Source organism: Xenopus tropicalis, chromosome 3, assembly GCF_000004195.4.
Source record: "Xenopus tropicalis strain Nigerian chromosome 3, UCB_Xtro_10.0, whole genome shotgun sequence".
In the NCBI taxonomy this organism is placed as follows: Eukaryota; Metazoa; Chordata; class Amphibia; order Anura; family Pipidae; genus Xenopus; species Xenopus tropicalis.
In genome coordinates this window covers 103934527-103961341 of record NC_030679.2, presented here as the reverse complement: position 1 = coordinate 103961341, position 26815 = coordinate 103934527, and the positions used below count along the sequence as shown (strand labels likewise).

At 38.2% G+C, this 26815-nt stretch overlaps 1 protein-coding gene across 3 annotated transcripts in view; it reads left to right on the top strand.

Annotated features, from left to right (window-relative positions):
- The window catches only part of cep152 (centrosomal protein 152kDa), a 42542-nt gene extending 30391 nt beyond the window's left edge, over positions 1-12151 (top strand). For 2 of the 3 annotated variants that reach the window (XM_004912603.4, XM_004912602.4), the window contains 8 exons: positions 1157-1780; positions 2940-3048; positions 3274-3435; positions 4426-4513; positions 4666-4769; positions 5447-5603; positions 6377-6480; positions 11067-12151. In XM_004912603.4, the coding sequence (XP_004912660.2) occupies positions 1157-1780; positions 2940-3048; positions 3274-3435; positions 4426-4513; positions 4666-4769; positions 5447-5603; positions 6377-6480; positions 11067-11914 (2196 nt within the window). In that variant the 3' untranslated portion in view covers positions 11915-12151. The remainder of the gene's footprint in view (positions 1-1156; positions 1781-2939; positions 3049-3273; positions 3436-4425; positions 4514-4665; positions 4770-5446; positions 5604-6376; positions 6481-11066) is intronic. The other variant, XM_002936564.5, reaches the window with a different exon arrangement.
- The last annotated feature ends 14664 nt before the right edge of the window (positions 12152-26815 follow it).

Sequence of the window (26815 nt, the reverse complement as noted above, 5' to 3'; positions counted from 1 at the left end):
GTTTAAAGCAAAGCTACAAAATCATCATCCCCAGCAGCGCTTTACAGAGGCATACAAAAAAAGAGTAAAGTTGTGCCAAATAATGCCCTATAATAAGGTTGTTTAAATCTATACTGGCAAGCTAATATCTACTGTTAGTATTAGTAGTTGTATATATAGTTTATGTATGTCAGTGTATAGATTGGTAAGTATTGGTTGTGTGTGCTGGGTTTACTTGGAAGGGTTGAACTTGATGGACTCAGGTCTTTTTTCAACCCTATGTAACCATGCAAGTCACTATTCTGCTTTACTGTAAATTTAGAAGAGCTTCTTAGGCCTAGATTTTTAGTTTTAGAGTAGGTGGCTGCTGTGTTGCCAGTTGTATATCCGCCTACCACAAGCAAAATAACAGCACTAATCTCCTTACCCATATACTGGTTGCCAGGTTTTGTTTTGTGAAAGATTGAAGGCATAACTGTTTTCTGAATTGAGCAGCTAGTCTTTGAAACTGGTTCCGGTTGTGCCCTGCAGCAGATCAGCTGTCTTCAGCGTAGAATGGGTATTGGGGTGGTAGAAGAGAGAAGAGAAGAAGGGCATTTAAATAGTTGTGTTATGGGTAAAGCTGTTGTAAAGCCAGTAAGTCATAAGCGCTCACACCTAAGCAGATGCCCTTTGCCCTAACTTCAGGGTATGTCAACACAATTTGAATATTTCAGCAGTGCCAACCCTGGGACCTGATTTACTTGGAGGTGCCATTTTTTCCCTTTAAATATCTCTATTTTCAGGCCAACAGCAGCATAAAAATGCTAGTCTGTAGGTAAGTAGGATGCTGCAGATTTCTAAGAGAAGGGGCAGCAACCCAATTGCAGTACTCCTAGACAGCATAAAAGCAGCTTGCTGGTTTGGGGAATTGTAGCCTAAGAAATAAATAAGGAGCGCTATTCAATTAATAAAAATACCAGTATCTTTTTATTTGTGATCTGTTGCTGTTTCAACTTTGCATAAATGAAGCTAGTATCCACTAAAGCCCAGTGCAGCCTTCATGGGTCATGGTGGCAAGCTGTTGGCATGGGGGTCCCGTGGATGGTCCTGGTGTGACTTTTACTTTTAGGTTTGTAAGACTTTAGTTATGCTACTAAATAAAGATGCATAGTGACTTTTTTGTTATCTTTCTTAGGTGTCTGATGCTCTTAATGCAGCAGAAATAAAATGGAAAATGATGTCTGACAAAGTTGATTTTACTGTCAGCCAAAAAGAGTTTGAAGAAAAGATTGCATCAATGAAAAGAGAGCTTGAGCTGAAAGAAGAGGAGTTTCAGGCTTTACTGAAGGCTGAAATAGCAAAGGCTCGAGCACAGTGGAACAAAGAGAAACATGATGAAATCCAGAGGCTGCAGGAAGACAATGAAAAGGATTACCGTGTGTTTTTAGATGAGCATCGGAATAAACTCACTGATGTCCTCTCAACTACCAAAGTAGAATTTGAAAAACAAAAAAATGAATTGATTGCACAAAAAGATGGTGAAATGGCAGAGAGACTAGATCAGAGCCTGAAACAATGGGCCTTAGATGAATCACGACGTATGCTTGATCATGAAAATGAGATTCTATCAGAAACTGAACAGTGTCTGTGTGAAATACATGATCAGTTGTTAACTAAATCCATAGTTAAAGACCCATTACCAAGCATGAAAAGTACTTTAAATGCTTCCTTTCTGGAGAAGTTAAAAGCTTGCTTACAGAGATCTGTGAAGGGCATTGTCTGCAAAGTGCTGGCAACTGCAAAACAAGACTGGAAAAAGGTAATTCTTCTATGGATAAAATTGGATAAAATCTACATAAGAAATATGCAAAGTAAACCAGAAAATCTATTTTGTTTTTACTAAATTTTTATTAAAAATGTTATTAGGGTTGCATCAATTCTAATACAGGAAAAAAACAAGTTTGGTTAATGACTACAGCATCACCAGGGATAGTAAGCTCTTCATAGTAAATTAAGTTGAAAAAAAGACAGATGTCCATCAAGTTCAACCTTACATGCCTATATATAACCTGCCTAACTGCTAGTGTTGATCCAGAGGAAGGTCTTGCCAATATCCAATAACATGCTCCAAGCACTTGTGGGTTTTGTATGTATACATATAAGTTCTGCAGATCATTTATATGTATATATCTTATATGTAAGTGTGCTTTTAAAACCAACAGTGTATACCAATGGAAAGCCCTGTTTCCTGAAGGGCAGCGGGGCAAGGCAACAGCTTTTAAAGGACAAGTCAACCCAAAATATAATTTTTTTTTTACATAGTAAAAGAAAACCTAATTCCAAGCAACTTTCCAATGTGAATTTATTGAAAATGTGTAGTGCTTTAAAAGTTATTTCTATATGTAATTGCTATTGAAAGCAGCATTTACTGAACTCCTGGTTGTTACTTTTTAAACAATGTTTCAACAAGATCAGTCTCCTCTGGTAAGACAGGTTTGTCAATCTGCTTCCTTATGTTACAATGTTTCAAATGCCAGAGCCACCAGGGCAGAGAATAGAAAAGGACAGGGAGACACTACTTCTAATTGCAATTATATATACAAATAATAATAATAATAATAAAAAAGCCATTGCACATTTGTATTCATTGTATATTGCCAAGTTGCTTAGAATTATGTTTTTTTTTTTTTTTATTAGGCAAAAAAATTATATTTTTTATTTATGATTTGTTTTGCATTATGTGTAAAGCACACATAAGGAATTCAGACAAACTCCTGAACAAAATACACTCCAGTGTCTTTGTTTTGTTCCCCTACAAAATTATTGATGTACCTTAGAATGTAATTTACTTCAGATTTTTTTTTTATTTTCCAATCCCTTTCCCGTTTATCTAGGTAATTGGCAATACTGCATTGCAGCAAATCATTTTTTGATATTTTCCAAGTAAAGTTCAAGGTGTGTTAATTATTGTTTTCCAGAAGTATGACGCTGAATCAAATCATGCGACTGGTATAACAGGAGGGCAGCTAGAAAGATCAGAAGAAAGAAAAACAGCAAAGATTGGTCATTTTGACAGAGATTTCACTGGTATGTAGCTCTTACATTTTACAATGAAGTGAAACAATAAGCATCTAAAGCAAATTAATAATTATAGTAAGCCATTAAGTTTTATGTTTCAGAAAATTGTTTCCTGGAGATATATCTAACCTCCTGCACCCCTTATAAAAATTGCTAGTTGTAAACGTGTGTATGTTACTGTAAGAGTCAGCAGCATTTGATGGTTTTTTTTTCCAACAACTCTCTCCAATAAAGATCTAGGTAAAAATGAAAAACAGTCTTGCTGTGATCATTGGATCCAACAACTTGACAAATCAAAAAAGGATTGTCACGAGTTCAAAAGCAAGCTGGAAAAAGCATGCAGACATCTTCAACAACTTGTAAAGGACCAAAAACTCAAAGCTGAAAAATATAGAGGTTTGTATTTTCCTGCAGTGCATAAAAAATGACACTTCATGCATTCAACAAAGCATATATCAAATATATGCATACTTATATACATACATATAGCAATTAGGCTGTATCGTCATATAGGAGCGTTCTGCACTCTTTTCTTTCTGCATTCAGCACATTCTGAGTATAATTTTAGTAGATCAACAGTAACATCCATTGCTTTCTTTTTACCTTTTTTTTTAAATCAATTGGATGTCAGCATATTCTATGATTTTACTAAAGTAGAGATGGGTGATTCCTGTTTGTTTTCAAGATGCCTAAATTGCCAGTAATGCCCTTAGTTCAAAATGGATCTCCTTTATCAAAACTGGGGAAAAATTTCACATAGGTAGTAACCTATGGTATCCAATCAAATGTTTGCTTTCATTGTTCTACCTACAAATGGTTAAGACAAAAAAAAAAAAGGCTAAATCAAAGACTGCGCAGCAGCCCAGGTACAAGTTTGCCCAGTGTCGATAGATGGGCCCCAGTGTTCCCATTAACAAATAGCTTCAGTAGGTTTATGAACCCCTTGGGTTTTAAAGTCGAGGGAAGAAAAAGGCAAGGACCACATGCATGTATTAGGGAGTGCTCCAGCTGATTTTTCTCCACTATATATCTAGGCTTTCATAATATCATTAATATAGTGCACACATATTTTCTCAGTGCTTTACAGAGATCATTCATTACCATCATTCACAACAGTCCCTGCCCTAGTGGAGCTTACGATCAAAGGTCCTTATCAGATTCAGCCGCAGTAGGACCAATTTTATAAGGAGTCAGTAACCTGCCTATATGTTGTTGAAGTGTGGGAGGAAACCCACACACACATCGGGAGAACATACAAACTCCTTAAAATTATATATAATGATGGCACTGGTTGGTGTCAGTAAAAAAAAAAAAATGTAATCTATGCAAGCATGTTTAAACGTGAATATATTATATTTCACTGCATTTACCTGTCTTCTTTTACAGAAAACACTATACTTACAGAGGAACTGAGAAAGCAAAATACGGAGTTACAGAAAAAACTTGAACTGACCGTTGCACAGTCTCCTGCATGGTAATGTGTGATCTCTTCAACTTACTGAGCTATGCCTCTGCACCACTGCTGCTGTTCTCTTTTTAATCAGAAGGACTATTAGTATACATGTTTTTGGTTCTCTCTGTCTCTTAAAAACCTGAAACACTTTTTTCATGTTGCTGTAATTGTAGCTTGGAACCAGTAGAGGGTGTCAGTAATGGTTGCGTGAAGTGTAATGGCAATGCTTTAGAAGAAATACGTGCTCAGTACATCAAAGCTGTGGACAAAATCAAAAGTAAGTTGTGAACTGTTATTAAAAGAAAAATGCATATACTAATGGGCAGATTTATCAAAATTCGAGTAAAGAGCTTAATGCATAAAACACACCCATGTTCTGTCTATGAAGATTTTCATTCATCCATACCAGTCAGTTGAACTGAAGAAGCTGCTCGGATGAGTAGTGAAACGTCTTCAATGATTACTAAACAAGTCCAGTTGCTTCAAATTTATTTATACTAGATACACCCATGTTCTCTTCATTTCTATGGTATTCCTAGAATTGTATTTATCAATTGGTGAAAGTTAGTAATAGCTGGTAAGTCTTGCCTTAGCAAGAATAGCCTCTTAGTTCCCACACACAATTTTGTAATTAATGAGGCCATTTTTCAGTGGAGATGTGGATATAAAAGTTTACAGTTTAAATGTCTAAAACAGGGCAGTCAAACTGGTGGCCCACTGACTGGATGTTGTCCTTCAGAATTTTTTTTCTGCTCCTACTCTATTTAAAGGCTTTATTGACTTCTTATGGTCACAGGATCATTTTAATATAATATGGCCACTAAACCATTCTCTATGACAAAAGATTGACCCACTCCATGTAAAAAGTTTAACAGCACTGCTCTAGAACATTTTCCTATACTTGGTATAAAAAAATGTATTAAGTGTCATTTTATCTTTATCCTAATTCTGCAGATGATATGCTGCGTTACATACATGAAAGCAAAGGTAGAGCTGCTGAAATGCTGAAATCTGAAGTTTTAAGAGAACGACAAGAAACTGCTCGTAAGATGCGGAAGTACTACTTGACATGCCTGCAGCAACTGTTAGAAGATAATGGGAAGAATGAAGGGTAAGGTTTTCTTCCAGCAATGTGGGCAATGGGTGTATGAGTACAGATGGAGCAAGGGTTATTCCAGGATACACTGCACTTGAAATTCATGTATGCTGCACACCCATTGCAGAGAGTAAAACCTTGCTTCCATGGTTACACTCACTGGATACTTTGTGGCGTTAGTTTAGTTGCGGTGCCTCATACTCCATTTTTCTGTTTGTATTAAGATCAACATCGGTACAGCAGAATTATAACTGTGCTGTATTCCAAGTAGGGATGCACCGAACCCTGTTTTTTGGGTTCGAGCGAACCCCCGAATCCATCCCAAGGGATTTGGCCGAATACAGAACAGGATCCGAATTAGCATGTGCCAATTAGGATCCAGAAGAGGTAAAAATTGGCGCGCGCATCGGCTGGCGAAAATGTATTGTAACATTTAACCCTTCCAAATCCTAATTAGCATATGCTAATTTATGCTGATTCGGTTCGCCAGGACCGTGGATTCGGGCGAATCCAAACCCTGCCCGAATATCGGACCGAATCCTGGATTTGGTGCATCCCTAATTCCAAGTAGAGTACAATTTTATTAATGGCTTCAGTCACTACAAAATAATACAATTTTAGGGCAATTTAATTATTGATAAAACATCATGGCTATGTTAATCTATTGCTGAATAAGAAATGCAGAATGAAATTTAATATTGTATTTTAAAACAGCAAAGAAGAAATATCAATGTTTATGGCTAAGTATGGATTGTGGAGTTAATTTTTATAACTGTGTTTTTAAACAGAGCTGAGAAAAAAATCATTAATGCTGCAAGTAAACTTGCAACTATGGCCAAGGTGTTGGAAACTCCTGTTTCTCAAAAGTACCAGAGCAAAAGCCTACAATCAGGTATGGATTAACTGCACACACTGAAAACTGAGTTTGTAATATATGGATTAATGCATTAATATTGCTGATTCTGATTGACATAAAGTGTAATTCTACTTATGCATAAACTACTGGTACAGGTTGCAGTTTTAGACACCCATCAACAAAAAAGAGAAGACCAAAGAACTAAAAATTTAAATGTTCTTACTTATTTGGGTTTGACAAATTGTGGGGATTTTACTCAAGGCAGCTCTTCCTGTCAGTGCAGATGCCCGTGTGTCCAGCCTCTGGAGCAGGTCATTAGAAGAATGTGTAGTTTTCAAAACTACAGTATATACCTTCAGTCATCTTATACTGGTGACTAAAGGTTTTGTGTGCAGGGCCATTACCTATGGACATAATAATTGACCCTCAGAGGTTCCTTTTCAGTTCAGTGTTCAGTGTTTATTGCAGTCACTAGACACACAGTTGCATACCTTGAAGTGACTACTTTGATTCAGGTGACCACCTTCAGTGACAAGTACACTGATCCTCAAGCAAAGGAGCATTGGGTTTAGAATTGTTTAGCCGACCCAGCTCATCCAGCCTGGCCTGGTCTTTTGCACATGTTCAATACCTGGGATACTCTGGATACAACTGGCCCATTCTAAGGATTTAAGAGTTCAGGACAAGAAGCCCAAGTGTTTTCTATTGCTAGCTAAAACTGTAGAGATGGAAAAGCCCCCAACAAGGCAGAAAATTCCTGCTGAGACTCTTTAAAGTAATAGACAAATGTTAGGATGGCACGCTAACGCTAAGTTTAGAGATTCCGGGTGCTCTGTATAGGAGACTACCTAAAAGCCTCCATGCTTATTGCAGATGAATGCATAAAAACAAAAATAAAAAAAATCATAACGTATTAATGGCACACACAGGCCTGCACCTTTTGCACGTTTTTATATGAGTGCCATTTATAAATTATGAAAGATTTTTTTAGGAGACTCTTTTCAAAGTGACTGATGTAGAGGCCTGTGGTCCAGGGCAGAAGAAGAACTCATGTTGGTAATTGGGGGATTCAAGAGGGTATATATTGTTTTTCTACTATAGCCTTGAGTCATTAAGAAGCTTAAGAAGGGAGTCTGATAGAGCATGAGCAGCCATGTCAATCCTGATTTACAGACCATGTGCACCTGTCAGTCTCCCCTCTTTGGAGCCTTTTGGCAGGCCTAGTGTTATTGCCTTAGGGAAGCTGGGCACTATAACATAAGAATGTTAAATGTAGTGTAAATGAGCCTTGTAGGCCAGCTCCAATGAAGGAGTCCTACCTGAGAACAAAAACATTGGAGTTTGATAAGACAAGTCCATTCAATCAAATAAAAATGATGGCCAATTGAAAACTTGATTAGAATACGGCAAGCTTAAAGTTCCACTCCTTTAACTTTGTCCTCAGGTCTCCCCAAAATCCTCAATATGAGCCAATATTGCCTTGTGATTTTTTAGCATGGGAAGTAAACTTTCTCCTCATTTCAGCTTGGTAATGACGGTGTTATAACTAACTTTACTGACCTTCAACAATGGTTTTCTGCAAGGAAAAGGTTTTCCCTGTGTCCTTCTTTCTCCCAGTAGTGCCTGCTTTCTGTAGTAGTACAGGTATAGGACTCGTTATCCAGAATGCTCGGGACCAAGGGTATTCTGGATTAGGAATCATTCCACAATTTGGATCTCCATACCTTAAATCTACTAAAAAATCAATAAAACATTAATTAAACCCAATAGGATTGTTTTGCATCCAATAAGGATTTTTTTTTTATATCTTAGTTGGGATCAAGTACAAGGTACTGTTTTATTTCTAGAGAAAAAGGGAATAATTTTTAAAAATTAGATTTGCTTATAATGGAGTCTACGGGAGATAGCCTCTCCGTAATTCAGAGCTTTCTGGATAACGGGTTTCCGGATAAGGGATCCCATACCTGTACCTTCTTTCTGCCCAGATCTTTAGAATAACAAAGAGAAGTGCCCACACATACTGCAGGAATTTAGCTGATTACTGTTCTGCTTAATACTCTGCTCTGCTTATGATCCAGAAAAGGCCTTTATACAAGTAACTATATGTAGTTGGACTTCTGTAAAGGCTTCTTCATTCAGATCCAGTTAAATCTTCTGACCCCAAAAGGATGTTATATATCTGGATCCCTTTTATTTCCACTTAAAATTTTACAAATATTACGAAACGCTCTTCCTGCTAGAATGTCATCCAAACCATGATTTTCCTCTTCACCACCTTCCCTCTGTAATTATTTCCATAACTAACTCAAGTACAAAACTCTTCCTTTGCTGGGACTGAAACGTAATTGCCTCAACATCTGTCTTGTTTTGCCTTCCCCAGGGATGAAAAGTTTTATTGCACAAATCTTGCATATTGACCTTGTTTATGTTTGTACTTGTTGAGTGTGTCCCTTCTAACATGTTCCATTTCTAAAGGAATTCCAACTTGTCAAGTAAATTTTTTTGCATTGCTTTACACATCAACTCCCTTTTCCACTTCCATGTGCTCCATACCCAATAACTGGGTATAAAGTAATAAGGGGATATTAAGACACATACTCCTTTTTGACCGTATTCAAATATGTAGGATTAACCAGACAGGCTCAAATAATGTGAGCCCGTCTGGTTAATCCTACATATTTGAATACGGTCAAAAAGGAGTATGTGTCTTAATATCTACTTTTATTTATGACCTATGTTTTGCATGAATTTTTACTTTTATATTTTATATGTCATGTTTCTGCACTGTGTTTCACCGTTTACTTATGACATCATTCCAGGGTGTATTAGGCTTGTGTTTGAGGTCGTTTAATCACTTTGAGAAAGGCCCTGGTGGTGCCATATATATATATATATATATATAATATATATAAAATATATACCAAACCTATAGCACAGGTGACCTGGGTGCTACCGCTTTGTATCAGATTATCCAAAAGTCCAAAAATATTGGGTGCACACCAGGATCTTTTAAGAATAAAAAAATATTTTTATTTGTTCATACTGATAAAACAGGCCAATGTTTCGGTCTCCACCTAAGACCTTTAACAAGACCCTTAATATACACAACAATATTGACATTTCAAGGTGCATCCCCCTTAATTAAATTGTACCATCCATGTAACTGGCATAGGTTAGAACACCCTATATCACAAAACTTAACACACTTTCCTTTTCTCTCTCTGTTTTCCAATTTCTCTCTTTTATACTCACTCATATATTCTCACTGCTCACACAGATACACAATGTAAAATTAGTTTGCGATACTGAATTATAGGATCGAATGTCTTTCATGGCTGTTCATATGCATTATACTCAACAAGATTGCCTTTGCCATTTTGTATGCAAATATTGATCAGAATGTGTATAGGGCATATCCGTTTTGTAGATTCTGACACAATTACATTAACATTTATTTATAAAGCGCCAACATATTCCGCAACACTGTACAATAAGTGGGTTTCATACATTGGACATACAGAGTAACATATAAAGCAATCGGTAATCGATACAAGAGGTGAAGAGAGCCCTGCCCAAAAGAGCTTACAATCTACAAGGAGAAAGGGTTGAGACACAAGGTGTGGGAATGGCAATCAGCTTAAAGAGGTTGTTTTAAATTTTAAGATGATGTAGAGCGTAATATTCTGAGACAATTTGCAATTGGTCTTCATTTTTATTAGTTGTTTTTTAAATTATTTTACTATTTTTGTTCAGCAACTCTCCAGTTTGAAATGTCAGCCGCTATATGGTTGCTAGGGTTAAAGTTATCTTAGCAATCTGGGAGTTGTTTAAATGAGAGAATAGAATATTAATAGGATATTTCTAAATAGAAAAATTTGTATTACAAAGTAACAATAACAATAAAATTGTAGCCTTACAGAGCAATAGTTTTTGGCTGCTGGGGTCAGTGACCCCCATTTTAAAGCTGGAGAGAGTCAGAAGAAGAAAACAAATAATTTAAAAACTACACCATATAATTAAATAATAAAGACCGAATGAAAAGTTGTTTAGAAAAAATGAAACTGGGTAAAATAGACTGTGCAAAATAAAAAATATTTGTTATATATTTAGTTAGGAAAAAGTGTAATCTATAAAGGCTGGAATGGGCATAAGTATTAACATAATAGCCGGAACACTACTTCCTGCTTTCAGCTCTCTAACCTCTTAGTTAGTCAGTGTCTTTATGAAGGGGGGGGGGGGCAACATGGGACATAACTGTTCAGTTTGTGAGCAAGCAGGTCAGATTTAAATTAACTGAACAGTTATGTCCAATATGGGCCCCCCCTAAAGTCACTGATTGGCTACTGACTGCTTACCGCTTAGAGAGCTGTAAAGAAGAAAGTAGTGTTATGGCCATTATGTTAGACATCTGGTCACTCCAGCCCTTATAGATTATATTTTGCCTAACTATATTGAAAACATTTTTTATTTTGCACAGTCTGTTTTACCCAGTTTCATTTTTACACTGGACTGTTTCTTTAAAGGTGAACCACCAGTTTAATTGCAACCACAGAAATAATTCAGTAAGTAAAGCCTTTTACAGCATTGTCCTCTAAAGTTAATTGTTGTTTTATTCTCTGCAGATACGCTACAGGATGAAAATAAGTTGGCTAAATCTAAACAAGTCCAGAGAACCTTACAAAAGTCAGCCCAAAGCCATCAGAATATTGACCAGCATACTATAGAGGAGCTCATCAAAAGGCATGTTAGGGAAAAGTCTGATGGGAACCAAATAACAGCTACAAATGAGAATTCTTCTTTTCCAACACTTAGAAAAGACTTTTTAGATAATGCAAATTCCCACTTTAACACCACAGTGCCATTGCAAAAAGTAAAAGCATTTAGCTGTACTGATTCAGTTGCTGAGTGTGTCCTTGTTAAACATTCGGAGCAAAATGAACAACCCACTTTGAAAGGTGCTAGATTATATCCCAACCCTGAACAGCCAAATAAGAAATCAGGCCTGCAAAGGTTTGATCTGCAAGAAACCCCTGTGCGGGATGAAAATGGAAGCAATGACTGGAGCTGTATTAGCAGCAAAAGCCTCTTTCAGTCACACTCTGCAAAGGGTCCTTTGGCACAACTGAAAATGGAGCCACAGATTTGTGATGGTCAGGAGAATTCTTCAGCTGCAGCTTCATGTGCTCTTGCTGAGGAAAGCCATGACACATTTAGCAGTGATGGTAGAAGTCAGCATTATTTCGCTCATATTGCAAAGAGAAAAGATGTCAATCCAGGCAGAAAGTGTTCTAATAAGATCCAAGAACATTCTTCTTCAGCTGCAGGAGTTCATCCAGAATCCAAAATATATTCAGATGTAGGCCAAGGCAGCAAGCTTACATCAAGAAAATTGTTAATTGATTTTACATTATCTCCTCAGCAAGACAGTGGTTTTGACAGCCCATTCCTTAACTTAAATAGTTTCAACTGAAATTGCACATGCTATAAACAATATACTTTTATATGGGAACTCCTAAAGATTTATGGAGACGTTGTTTCCTTGTATGTTATCTACACTGTGTGTATACAGACTGGAGGTTTTTATGTGTTCTCTGCAAACAAGTTGTGTGTGTGTGTGTGTTTTGTTTCTTTTGTGTGCAAAGATCTATTTTTTTATACTTTGTGTTTGTGTTTTATTGCATTATTTATAATAAAGCTAATTTTCATTTACCGTATTGTCTTGAGTGGAATTATATACAGTCTGTGGTTTAAAGTTTACTAATGCTTTAGTGTGTAATATCTGTTTCCAGGGAATTTAAAAGGGATCTGTAATGGAAATAGTCTGGTTTGTTTTTTTTTTAACCTCACGACAGAGCAAAAACAGCAACAGTTGGCTTTGCCCAGATTGTTACATGGAAAATACATTCTGTTTAAAATGGATGACAGTAGGGCTGGTACATTTCTGGTAATGGGATTATTACAACAAAAGGAGACCCTGAAATGTTGAGCAGCTGAAATCAGGCAAGAATGGAAAACATTTTACTTTCATAATGACAGCTATTGGTCTCCTCAGTTCCCAAACAACTTACAAAGTGTTGTTAAAATAAGAGTTGTTTCAATGTGGGAAACATACCCCTGTCCCAATTTTCTTGAAATGTGTTGCTGGCATCAAATTCAAGATGAGCAAATATTTTTTAGAAAACAATAACATTTCTCATTTGATATGTTGTCTTTGTACTTTCTGCAATTAAATATAGTGGTTAAATAATTTGCAAGTCATCCCATGCTCTTTATATTTACATTTTGCACAATGACCTTTTTGAAAACAGGGTTGTAGGATGATACCATGCTGTGGAGCATCATGGGCAAATGTTCATTTATTTAATAGGACAATTATTCCAACAAGGTCAAAGTAACACTGGATTTACTTGAGAAAAAGATGAATGTCCTACAGAGTCAAAACCATGATTTCAAACCATTTAATAATCTTTGCTACTATTTGAAACTGAGATGCACAAGCATTATCCAAAAACCTGTAGCAAATATGTAATTTGAGAATTCAGAAGGATGAGTCAAAATCATATCCTAAAATTGGTACATATTGAGCCCCAAAAGTGCTTTCCTGCACAAGCTGGATCTGCAAAATATTAAATTGTTTGGCTAAATGTTGGGTCTTAGGGTGAAGACACACTGAGCTACTTAGTAGCAGCTACTTGTCACAGCTACTAAACACCAGAAAATTCCCTGCCATTGACAATACTGAGAATTGCCTTGGCCAAAACACACACAGACAGTTTTCAGTAAATGATCAGCATTGTCTATTTCTGTAGCTGCTACTAGTAGCTCCATGTGATCTATAATTGCTCATTAGCTCTCCATATGCAGTGCCCTCCATAATGTTTGGGACAAATATGTTGGCAGTGGTCTTAATGATGATCACACAGGGAATACCCAGCACAGCAACTTGTGAGAAACTTTACTAGTAAATCACACAGAACACATTTCACAGTGCAGACAAGAACAAAATGGAGGAAGGAAGAGGAAACTGAAAAACAATTAATACAACAGCATGAAATCACTGAAAAACACACATAACAAAATGCACAGTGCCACCTTGTTACAGTTTCATATAACGCACAAAGTTCAAGTGCATATATTCCAACATATTCCAACTCTACCACCATTTGGAGTCTGTAGTTGCCAATGATGAGAAAAGCTGTGCCAACAAAAGTCAAGGAAGCTATTATGAGACTGAAAAACAAAAATAAAACCATTAGACATTGGTCAAACCTTAGAATGACCAAAATCAACTCTGGAATATAACAGAAGAAAAAAATGCACCGGTGAGCTCTGTAATCACAAAGGGACAGGTAGGCCAAGGAAGACCTCCACTGCTGATGACAGACGACTCCTCACTATGGTAAAGAAAAATCTTCAAACACCTGTCTGACAGATCAGCAACATCAGCAGGCGTATCTTTGTCAGAGACCACTATCCGCACACACTGCAAGATGCAAACCACTAGTTAGCTACAAAAATAGCCCAATTACAGTTTGCAGAAACGTACTTAAAAGAGCCTGCTGAATTCTGGAAAATGGTGTTATGGACAGACAAGACCAAGATTAGCCTGTGATGGCAAGAGGAAAGTGTGGAGACAAAAAGTGTGGGAGTGCTATGGCTTGGGCATGTATGTCTGCCACAGGTACCGGCACACTTACCTTCATTGATAATGTAACTGCTCATGACAGTTGCACAATGAACTCTGAAGTGTATAGAAACATCTTCTGCTCACATTCCAGTAAATGCCTCCAAACTCATTGGATGGCGCTTCATCCTGCAACAACATAATGACCCCAAACATACTGCTAAGGCAACATTTCCCAAAGCTAAAAAATGGAAAACTATTGATAAAATTTAAATCAAATTGAGCATGCCTTCCATATACTGAAGAGGATACCAAGGAGAAGGAAAGGTAAAAACTAAGTAAGCTTTATCAGAAAGAAAGGTAAATACAACCATAAGAAATGCTGCATGAGTCCATTAATGAGTCCACTATCAAAAAAAACACAGGATTTGTCCTTTTGTGTAAACATGTTCTTTGGTATCAAACTTCCTGCTTGAATCCCCTTTACAAAGGACTGTGTTCCGAAACGTCAGGGTTTCCTCAATCCACACGTGTCTGCTTTTTCTGTATATTACATTTTGTCCAACTGGTGTATGTATATAATGCATTGTAATTGTATTTACTGTTCTGTGAATATTTACCATATAAAGAGCATTATATGTTATGCCTTTTTGTGGCTAGTAGGTGTGCATTAAGTAATTGATTTGTATTGGGCTTGGGGAACAGATTCTCATTTGCACCCTTTTTCTTCTCTTTGTTGTCTTTGTTTTAAAGCCAGCTATTTCTGCTTTAGCAATTGTGGTGTGCCCTCCAAAACTATATATTTTAATCAAACTTCCTGCTCTCAGAAACATCCTTCAGGGCACAGCACGAGTCTGCTCCGTTTGCACCTCTCTCTCCCTCCCAACTGTGCTGTCTAATCTAAGCTACCAACAGCCAGAGCTGCAGCACAAAAGTTACTGAGACCAAGCTAAAAGTGGCAGCTGCTATCTTAAACAAACAGAGAGAGCTTCTAGGTCTGTTTACTCAGGTATGGTATGGTAAGGCTAAGGACCTCCATTTCTCTGAAATGGCTATCCACCGGCAACTTCAGTTTTCCAAAATAGCGTGAAGTTTCCTGCAGGAGGAAACTTTTTGTGACTTCGGAATACCAAATGATTTGATGGCCTTTTCACCGGCGACTCCTGTTGTTGCCGGTGGAAAGGTATTTCAGATAGCGCAGATCTGTCGCAGGTGACTAAACCACTCTCTGGGTCCTTAGCCTAAAGTTTCTGCAGAATAAATATAGCGTTCTAGCTTGCACTTTTGTGGCTGATCTTTTTAAAAGGGACAAGCACCTGGAACAAGCAGGAGTTGAATGTGGCTGCAGTAGAGGCTTGGCAGAGCATCGCCAGAGAAGATACTCAGCACCTGGTGATTTTGCATGCAAGGGATATGCAACAAAGTGTACTAAACATGACTGCTTTAAAGGGGTGGTTCACGTTTAAGTTTTAGTATGTTATTAAACATAGTAACCAATCCACTCCCAACCTTAGCTGACCTGCCCATCTCTGAAGTCAGTGAAGGGAGAGGGGACTGCCACAGGAGGAAGTAGAGTTATGGTAAAGTAGCAGGCAGGGTGGTCAGAGGGTAGAGTTCTTCCCAAACCTGCCTGTGACCTTGTGGATGAAGGCCTGACCCACAGGTCTTGTAGTTTCAGGACGGCCCACACATGACAAGTGTCCACAATGAGTTTACATTTTGGGGTAACAAGCTTCCTAATGTTGGTTCTTCACATTTGTATAAACTGTTTTGTTTCTTTAGACCTATGGACACTAGTGTGCAAAAGAACTCATTTAAACACTCTTCCTGCATGGAGTCATTGAATGTGAAACTGAGTTTTTAGTTGAAGGTAAAGCAGGCTGTCTTGGAGCAATCCCCAAAAAGAGGTTAAAACAAAGAAACTGCCAAAGGCAGAACATTGTTGAGCAGCCAGAACATTGAAATCCTAATTTTCCAGGAAACCTTCTCTCCCTCCAGGCTCTTCTTTGCTGTGTAATGTCTTCATATCCAGACACTTCGATTTCTTTGCTAAAATTCTCTTATATAAAGGGAAGCATTCTGCAAAGCTGCAAAAAATGTGAAAGATTTGTGGATCAAAAAAGCTGCTTTTATCTGTGCATTCCTCGTCACTCCAATATGCATGTGTGCTTATTAAAGAAAACCTGAAATATTTATTGCATACTTTCTCATAATCATTGGCACAGGGGTATGAGCTGGACTGTAGAAAAAAATACTTTACAGCATGAATCATAACTAACAACTTTTCTCCCTACAGACCAACACTTAAAGTGTACATTTAAATATGTTGGCCTGCATAACTTCCCAACTGCTACAAAAGAAATTCATATTTTTGCACATTTTCTGTAATTGTTTCCTAGACCTATTGATTTGTAAACAAGCCAGGCATGTGACTTAGACAACCAGGTTAACAGTTGGGGCATTACAAAAACTCCAACACACATGGAATGTGTTGGCATCTATATATTGCACTTTTGCAATTTCTATATTGATTTTCTAACTATAGATTCATGCATTTCGAGAGTGCTAGCACCTCTCACTGAGCAAGCTGTGGACTTCCTGTATACAGTTAACCCAAGAGAGTCATTGAGTCCAATGGTAGCAGTCTAAAACTGCTAATACCTCGGAATTCATTTTTTGCTTTTAGATCCCCTTTAAACCTAGATATAATGACAGTTATATTGTAACATAACAAATAATAACACTAGTAGTAATGTGTGGGCTGGCTTGAAATCTGTGGGTCAGCTGGATCCGGCAGCCTCTATTTATTGGCGTGTGCCTGCCCTGCCCCCTTTGTGATGTCAGGGATGGGCTGGGGCAGGGGGATGGGTGCAGGTCTACTTCTTGTCGACCCACATGTCACTAAACACTACGTTGATTTAGCAGTAGGATATTCAGTTACTATGACAATGTTCCTTTAACATTAGATTACAATGAACAGAAGAGTTCAATAAAAGGAATATAATGATTCAAAACAGCCTGCATACATTACAGGCCCATGCTCTTCAATGATTGTAAATTCAAAAGAAATAAGGAATATTTGGGACTCCAGTTTTATGCTAGTGGATTGAATAAATATATTTTAATAGCCGATGCAGCTGGAAAAGTTGATATAACTTGTGGAGTAAGTCTAAGAAAGTTAAACTTGCAATTCTTCCCAAGCAGTTGTATAGTCTGAAACTGTAACACACTCTAAACACTCTTAGCATCAGCATATGGGTATTCTATGAACTAACAAATAGCATTCATGCAGATATATTATCAAACTGGGACTCGGGGTGGGTTAATGTTTTTTAGTTTTCCAAAATTGTGTGTTTTTTACAACCTTAAACTGATAAAAGACAAATACTTACATCCCTAACCTAAGTAGCAGGCATATATGTTCCTTGATATACAGTAAGGACAATCAAAATCTGACCATTTTCAACATTTTACTAATAGGTTTTATTGATTCATACATGTATAATCTGCTTTAGGGATTTCACTAAAAACATCTGCTTATATGTTTAGTTATATGTTTATGATTTAAATAATGATGAGAGTACAAGTATGGAATCTGTTATCCAGAAGCCTATTATCCAGAAAGCTCTAAATTACAGGAAGGCCATTTTCCAGAGACTCCATTTTAATGATTTCACTTTTCTCTGTAATACTAATCAGTACTTTGTACTTGATCCCAACTAAAATATATTCCTGTTGGGTTTATTTAATGTTTAGATGATTTTCAAGGTATGGAGATCCAAATTACAGAAAGACCCCTTATCTGGAAAACCCCAGGTCCCAAGCATACATATTCAATGAATGGTACAAAAAATGATAATTACTAAATGACTATTAAATATACAGATAATGGATATGTGGGGCCTTCATCAAGTCGATTACAATGGTGGCCAGAGACAACAGAAGAGTACCCTAATGTTGTTTTTTGGGTAGACAAACCAGATGCCATGACAATTTCATGGAAGTTTTTTCCCCCAATTTCCAATGGTAAGATGAGCTTTAGGGTGAAGACACACGGACCTAGCAGCTAGTTGTCACGACTACTAAACGCCAGAAAATACTCTGCCATAAACAATACTGAGAATTGCCTCTGCTAAAACACACGTAGAGACAATTATCATTAAATGATCAGCATTGTCTATTTCTGCAGCCACGACCAGTATCTGCTACTTACTAGTAGCTTCATGTGTCTTCACCCTTAAGGAACTAAGACAATATCAAGCTTCTTTAATACTGATAGCTCTATTCTAGCTATTTTCATATTTAAAGGGGTATTTTGGAAACTTCTTCAGAGGCCAAAACTTCTAAACAGGTTGAGAGGGAAAGACATTTTGAAGGATCAGGGCTTTTCTTCTGATCAAGTGGTTCAAACACACTTACACTGTTGAAGCCATTTATTTCCAAGGTGTACAGTAAAGTTTGAAATGTTTTCTAACAATGGTGTGCGGACCTCCTTCCAAAAGACTGTCCAATCGCCGGAAGTATAATGGTCTTAATCTAACCACGGTAAAAGTTCACACAACGGTGCTGTCTGTGAGTTCAGCTAGAGACTTTGCCAATGATCCTTTGATAAAATGTTTTATTAAAACAATAGTGGGATTGAAGCCCACAGCAAGAACTCCTGCCTCTCCAGGCGATCTTAATCTTATGCAAAAGTCCTGGGAGGGACTACAAGAGATTAGCCTAAAACACCTGGCCTGGAAAACAGTCTTTTTAGTTGCAATAACATCAGCAAGACGTGTTAGAGGGTTGTAAGCATTAGCGCCAAATCCCCCTTACACACTTTTCTATCCAGAAAAATGTATTTCTGGACTCAAACTTTTTTCCAGACCAAGAGTTTCTTTCAGCCAAAAACAATAACTCATAAATTGTCCTTCCATACTCTTCCCTTCTTTGTCTAATAAGAAAGGAGGCAGAGCTGCATAGCCTGGGTATCAGAAGATCTCTGTCAGCTTATATAAAAAAAATGACTTTATAATTATCTTTTGAGTTGTGTGCAGCAAAACCAAAATGGAACAAAGCATCCAAATCTACTGTTGTGGCTTGGGTTAGAAATGCTGTGTCCTTCCAATATCATCTTCTCCCTAGCCAGTTAAAGTGGACCTGTCACCCTAAGAAGTAATTCTAATGTATTTTCTATTGTGTTTGTTAAGCAAAATTAACTTAACATACTATATAAATTATATAAATCTTGCTTCCTTGAGTCTTGGGAGTATACAATTTGTATCACCCCAAAATCTTGTGTATGTGCCAGAAGGGGGGACTTGATGCCCATACCCATGCACTTGTTACACAATTAGATGGTGAGAAGGTAGGGGGAATTTGAGTGCTGCATGGAAACAAGTTATTGTTTGCCCCACCTCTATGCCTAAGGCATAGAGGTGGGGCAGGCAGTATATGATTGACAGCTGAGATTTTTAAATGCATCTATAATGGGTTTGGATGTGTTAATATAAAAATGAATTTTGGTTTCATGTTTAATTTAAAAAGGACTTTTATTATACAGCTTTTCATGTCTGGGTGACAAGTCCTCTTTAATTGTTCATTCAACCAGTCGTATCCCTTTTATAAGTGGAGCCAGCAACACTTATAGAAGTTAGGGATAGCGTGCAACAAGAACATGGTAAATATTTCCATTAGGAAACTTTAAGGTTAATGGGACACAGGTTAGTTTCTGTACCCAGTGAAGACAAGCTGTTCTAAATAAGGGTGAGGTCCTATTGAACTTCTTTGAAAAAGAATCAGTTTGTGCATGTTTGAAACACCCATCTGAAGGGTACTGTAATCCAACTAGGGAGATGATTTAGTAGATATGTTTTTCCTTCCTTCAAGGGATTTGTTTATTATAGTATGTGTTATCCCTGTCTTTTCCTATGAACAGCCAATTTATATCACTTATACTTATAGGCTGAGGGGTATGATGCATAAGAAGAATCTGAGTGTTGTGGCACCTGTGTGATTTCCAGTTCATCAGACTGACTGCAACGTGCACAAATTTGCCTTGTGTGCTATAGCCCTTAGATGTTTTATTATTTTCTGAAAATTAAATTTGCCTTTATTATATGTAATTGCCTAGTAAAGGAATCTGTTTATCAGCTAAACTACAGTGCAAAGCTCTGTGCTGTACATGCCTTTCTCCTATCAAAACAAGAAGTGAAGGAAGCCCGATGACCTACTCCCAAACAGCTGCATTAAGAGGTCATAAAGCGACCTTTGCAGCTGTTTAAGTGAACCTACACAATGACATTACTGCAAGTATCTGGCTTCATCTGGTGCACTGTTGTGTTTTGTGACTTCAGTAAATCTCAATTGAGTTCACTCTAACTGAAACACCCAGGTCCCTATTTATAAACCATACAAACAAATATCAAATGCCTATTGACTTAGAATGCAGCTGTCTACACCATAGTAAAATGTATATTTTATTTAGTATATGCAGCTGACTTGTACCTTGTGTAACACTGTTCTTCAAACCACACACTGGAAGTGCTTGCATTGGAACATATACTAGTTGGTGCAAGGATACATGCTTTGTGGTATTTGATGGTCTTCTGTACCATCTATCTCCTTGCTTCTTTGTGATACTCATAGTAGGGTTCTTCTCTTACACACTTCCCTTCCTCTATAAAGTTAAGTAGCTTTTGTGTTTTTTGTAAACATGCACAGAAATAGAGAAAGTTCTTTGGAGTTACAGTAAGCTATTATTAAAGGGATGCTATCATGATTTAGTGGTGTAGTTTGAATTACTAAATGTAATTGTGTACATTGCATATAATTAATTCTACCATTTCTACTTTTATTTTTAAACTAATAAATGTATTTTTAGCTGTAATATTGGTGTGTAGGTGCCATCCCAATGCATTGTGCTGAGCTTTCAGAAGGAGCCAGCACTACACATTAGAACTGCTTTCAGGTAACCAATTGTTTCTCCTACTCCTATATATACCTCTAGGTGGGGCATGGGAGCATTTCTATCAATGCAGGTGTCAGAGAGCTGTTATTTTATTTCACTGCCCATTGTTCTGCTGATGGAGAAAAGGGACAGGGGTAACATTAATCCAACTTGCAGTGCAGCAGTAAACATGGATAAGGGAACCTGGGAAGCTAAGAACATCTCTAGCCTCATGTCAAATTTCAAAGAAAAATATTTAAAAAATCTGTTTGCTCTTTTGAAAAATGGATTTCAAAGCAGAATAGATTTCAATGGAGAAGTGCTACTAACATGTTTTCCTGTTACAGAATTCTTTGGAGTCATCGGCAAACAGACTGATTTTGTGGTGAGAATATTCAACTTTAAAGGACAATGAAAGGTTAATATAAATTAAAAGTAAGTCTAAAGGCATTCTTTTTAAGTACTTACTGCATATCTAAATTCCCAGATCCCTGCTTGCTTCTCTGAGATATGGTGCTGGCAGCCTACAGCAGTGTGAAGACTACAGTGACATCACTGAAATCTCTCTTCCCTTCCTGTAGGTGCCAGCGGCAGCCTTCCTATTCTCTGAGCATGTGTGTAACTTGATCCTGTCTCCTGTTCTGAGCTACACATGCCCACCAGCCAATCAGAAGCGGATCTGGCAGAGGGGAGGGGGGGAGGGAATGAAACACATGTGCAGTATGAAGCAAGGAGGGAAAGGAAGGGAGAATACCTTTTTAGAGATGGCTGCCTGTTCTAGAAAATGTGAAGTAAGTGTGACTGAGTAAATATTTGATTAGGTGAGCCAAAAGTGTGGTGTTTTTACTAAACAATAGGAGGACTATTGGGCAGTATGCTTTTTAAATTGACTTGCATTCTCCTTTAATGCTTTATATGTCTCATCTGCCTGGAATATTGTGCTGGTGGTTTTATGATCATGTATGTATGTATGTATAACTTTATTTATAAAGCGCCACAAGGGTACGCAGCGCTGTACAGTCTTACAGAATACAAAATTACACACAGGGAGGACGAGTGATATAATAAATAAATACAATAAATACATATATGTATATATATATAAGTGCCATGTGGTATGAGACACAGTAGGAAGGAGGTCCCTGCCCCGTAGAGCTTGGGTAACATACAGGCACAAACTGGAAGGTAAGAGTGCACTAGGTATGGGCATTTGCCCTTAAGCGCAGGACTGGGCAAAATAATGTTTTAGTTTTAGTAACAGCTGAGCTTTTTCTTAAAGAGAGTGGGTGAGTTTTCCCTACGGAGGGATTCAGGGATAGAGTTCCAGAGGTAAGGAGCAGCGAGATAGAAAGGTTTAAGACAAGAGAGCACAGTGGGTGTGGATGGTGTAAAAAGACGGAGGCTCTGAGAGGAGCGGAGGAGACGACCAGGAACATGCAGAGAGACCAGTGAAGAAATGTAGTGAGGAGCAGAGGAGTGAAGGGCTTTGAATGTTAGTAGAATGATTTTGTAAGCTATCCTTTGCTTAACAGGCAGCCATGCTAGTGAGCTTAATTGAGGCTGAGCAGGATCCCTCTTAGGAGAGAGCAGGAGGATCCTGGCAGCAGAGTTTAAAATTGATTGCAGGGGAGAGAGTCTGGGAGGCCGGTTAACAGGAGAGGGACTGGTCAAAGATAACCCCAAGGCAGCGTGCAGAATTTACAGGGTTGATGGTCATGCCATCAATAGTAATGGTGAAAGGAGGAGGAGGGCCAGGTTTGGGCGGGAAGACCATGAGCTCTGTTTTAGCTAGGTTAAGTTTGAGCTGGCGTCGGTTCATCCAGGAGGAGATAGCCAGGAGGCAGTTACCAATCTGGGTTTGAACATCAGCAGTTAGTGCAGGGGTGTCTAAATATATCTGGATGTCATCTGCATATAAGTGGTATTTAAGACCAAAAGAAGAAATAAGGTCTCCTAGAGAGAGTGTACAGGGAGAACAGCAGGGGACCAAGCACAGAGCCCTGAGGCACCCCCACACTAAGCGGAACCGGGGTAGAGGATTTGTTAATAAGAGCGACAGAGAAGGAGCGGTTAGAGAGATAGGAACAGAACCAGGATGCAGCCTGATCCCGGATACCCAGAGAATAGAGAATTTGCATAAGGACAGAATGGTCAACAGTATCAAAAGCAGAGGAAAGGTCTAGGAGAATGAGGACCGAGTAGCATCCTTTGGCCTTGGCAGTCTGGAGATCATTTGCCACTCTACATAAGGCTGTCTCAGTGGAGTGCGCAGGCCGAAAACCAGACTGCATAGGGTCCAGCAGATTATAGGTGCAGAGGAAGTTAGTGACACGAGAAAAGACAAGACGTTCCAGGAGTTTAGAGGCTAGGGGCAGGAGAGAGACAGGACGGTAGTTAGAAAGGCAGGATGGGTCCAGTGTAGCCTTTTTAAGAATGGGTTTGACACATGCTTGTTTGAAGAGAGAGGGAAAAGTACCAGAAGCCAGAGAGGAATTGAATATGTGGGTAAGAGCTGGAGTAAGGGCAGGGGCACACTGTTTTAGTAGGGATGAGGGCATAGGATCTAGTGAGCAGGTAGTAGATGGAGAGGATCGGAGAAGCTGAGAAACTTCAGACTCTGTTACGAGATTGAAGGAATTGAATACGGAGAGAGGAGATTTAGGAAGGTTGAGATTACTGGTATCTGAGGGTTGGGAAAATTGTTTGCGGATAGAATCGACTTTGCTTTTAAAGAAGTCAGCAAAGTCCTGGAGAATAGAGGGAGGGGGCAGCCTTGTCGTGTTCCTTTGTTATTGGGAAAGGCTTTTACAAATCCTTGTATATTGATTTTAGCTCATGAATTAGAGTAGGAGGCTTTGATGGCTGATCTAAGAAATGGAGGAATGCCAAAGTTCTCTAGGGTGAGCTGGAGATATTTCCATTGTACCTTATCAAACGCCTTCCCTAAATCCAACTATGACAGCAGAGAGGTTTGATTTGTGTCTCTAGCAATTTGGATTGGATCTAATATAAATCCATCTGTGTGTGCCATCTGGGGCTTGTTTGATGTTACATTTTAAGTGTATTAAGTAGGCAACTTTCCATTGAGGCAGAATACAATTTTGCCACATTATAAAGTATGGTCCCATGTGTTAGCCATAATGTGTCCAGTCATATTAGTATGCAGCTTCAGCTTGCATCTTCTGACACTCCACCCCCCAAAATGAATAGTGATTTCTTCCGAGGATCCAATTAGATTACCAATATACAACCCCCTTCCCTTTACCCTTTCTTGTAGCTGTTTTGTTAGTAGGAGTCCATTATGCAGGGTATTATCTAAGCACCAAAGATGGAGTTGCTTCAATTTCCCTGTTTGGTGATTAAAATAATAGGGGAAAAGTATATTCAGCACAAGCCCTATTTATTGAACAAATGTTGAACAAGGGGTATACTGCCCCTTTAAGGTTGGCCTGGGCTTTAGACAGAATTTAATAATTGTGTTAGTAATGTTATATTTTTTTAATGTTTAGGGGAACTCCCATAAGCATGCTGAGGTACATAGCAAAAAAAAAAAAAATTAAAGCATTTAAAATTCCCACCCAGCTCTGAGCTGATCTGTAATATTGAACTATGTTTTGTATTCCCAAAGCGCATTGGAGCAACAGTTTGTTGTATCCCACCCTATACTTAATTACCTGCAATTTAGTCCTAACTGGAAGAATAATCTTTCATTTCAGACATTTGAATTTGGTATATTCCAGATCTATTATCCTAAATAGTGATGATCGAATTTTTTCACCAGCAAGGATTCACAGCAAAATTGCGCATATCACAATTGGCGAATTGTTTTGCAAAACTCCCACAAAGTTTTTGCGGTGGTGTAAAAAAAGGCGTGGTCACATAAAAAAGGCGCGGTCACACAAAAAAGGTGTGGTCACGTAAAAAAAAGCCGTGCTCGCTTCAAACGCGTGTCAAACAAGTCATGCAGTATCCGGTTTTCACCTGTCATAATTTTTTCCTCAGTTTCAAAACATTTTTGGTGTATCGAAACAGGACAGATTCTCTCATCACTGATCCCAAACACTGATGGTGGGAGTAGTAGTAGTCTACAACAACAGAGTGGTGCAGGTTGTCTCACTTTACTGGGATCATTTATGTGCTGAAACTTCTGAACACACCCATGTCAAAGCAAGAGCAGGAAAATAAGCCGTAACTACGGGGGTTAAAAATATTCCATCTATTTAAAACATCTTTGTAAACCGTGCAAATTTACAGAATAAGAGATTGTATCTCAAAAATGTATCTCAAAAATAGCTGAAATGAACCCTTTCTATTTTACAATTCTTTTTTTCCTTTACAATCTTGATTATCTGAATTGTCTAAGACTAACCATATCCATATGTGCTTTCTTACACTTTAGATAGGATTGTTTATTTCACAGATTCACAATCATCATTAAGTCAAGCTGTATTTTCTCATTGCAAAGAAATTTCCCACGCCTTAGCATCTGCATCACTGGCTAACCTTGTGCTTGGCAATCCATGAGCTATATCATAAAGGGCAACACTCTGTTCAGATGTATGGGCTTAATATTTACTTGGAGAGGTATTTGCAGATGAAACTGGGAGAGGTCTTCACTTGATTTCCACCATGGGATATATTACATTATTTTTTTGTTTTGTTATTGCACAACTTGCTTTAGTGGTTGGAATCACATTCGTTGTAGAGCAACTTAACATTTTACAGATTCCTAAAGCAGTAAAAGAGTTAATTCCTTTATAAATATTTAGTTTCCTTGATTCTTTTCAAACATCTGCCCATTTTGCTTCTGCACAGCTACAGCCCATCATATTTGTCATCTCAGCTAGAAACTGGGAGAACATCAACATCAGGAAACCTTAGATAATAAAGCAGCCACTGCTAAGGTTCTATCATTAAGGACAATGTTAATCAAACTCTAGGATTTTGGACATGGTAGCTAAATAGGTAGCATACATCATCTTCAGCAAGCACTTATTATAAAGGATTGTGTTGGGTGTGTATTCTGCTTGTTGTAAATTAAAAAACAGAAATTGATCTTAATTGTCGCACTATAGAAATTAAAAGTACTTTTAGTGGCTATGCCTGCCTGTTTGTTCAGAGGAATTGTTAGCAGAGGATATGGTAGTTATAGTAATCGCTCCTCCCTATTAAACAATCTGTATAGCTAATGCCTCCTTATCTGTAAGCTTGAGACCCAGACAGCAGCTGGAGGACGGGAGGGGCTAGTGAGGAAAGCTCACTGTCTGATTTCAGAGGGAGGTAGTAAGGGTAAAAACAAACAATGATCTGTTTTAAATGTATAATGGAAAAATTTGAAATATTTATTTTTATTAAATAAAAGAATAGGCAGAACAAATGTTGAACAGTGGTGTTATTATTTAACAGTCTGCTCCCCCCTATCATGGAAAAATGTTCGGTGGCATCACACAGTAAAGCTTAAAGCACTGAAGGTGCTGTGTGCTTCAGAAAACTCTCTGCTTGCCATACAAATCAAAAACATGCCACTCTTAAGGTCCCCATACATGGTAAGATCCGCTCGCTTGGTGAGCTTGAAGTTAAAAAAAAAAAATCTGACCGGATTATGTAGGAGGCAATGGGGCAGTCGGTTCGGGAACCGCACCAATGAGCCGATGCGGCCCCCGATCCGACTGAATCTTTTAACCTGGCCAATTTCAGGCCAGATATCGGTCGGCCAGCCCGCTCGTTTCCGCCCCTACACGGGTAGATAAGCTGCCGAGTCGGTGCAAGGGACCGATATCGGCAGCTTCTATCGGCCCGTGTATGGGGGCCTTTAA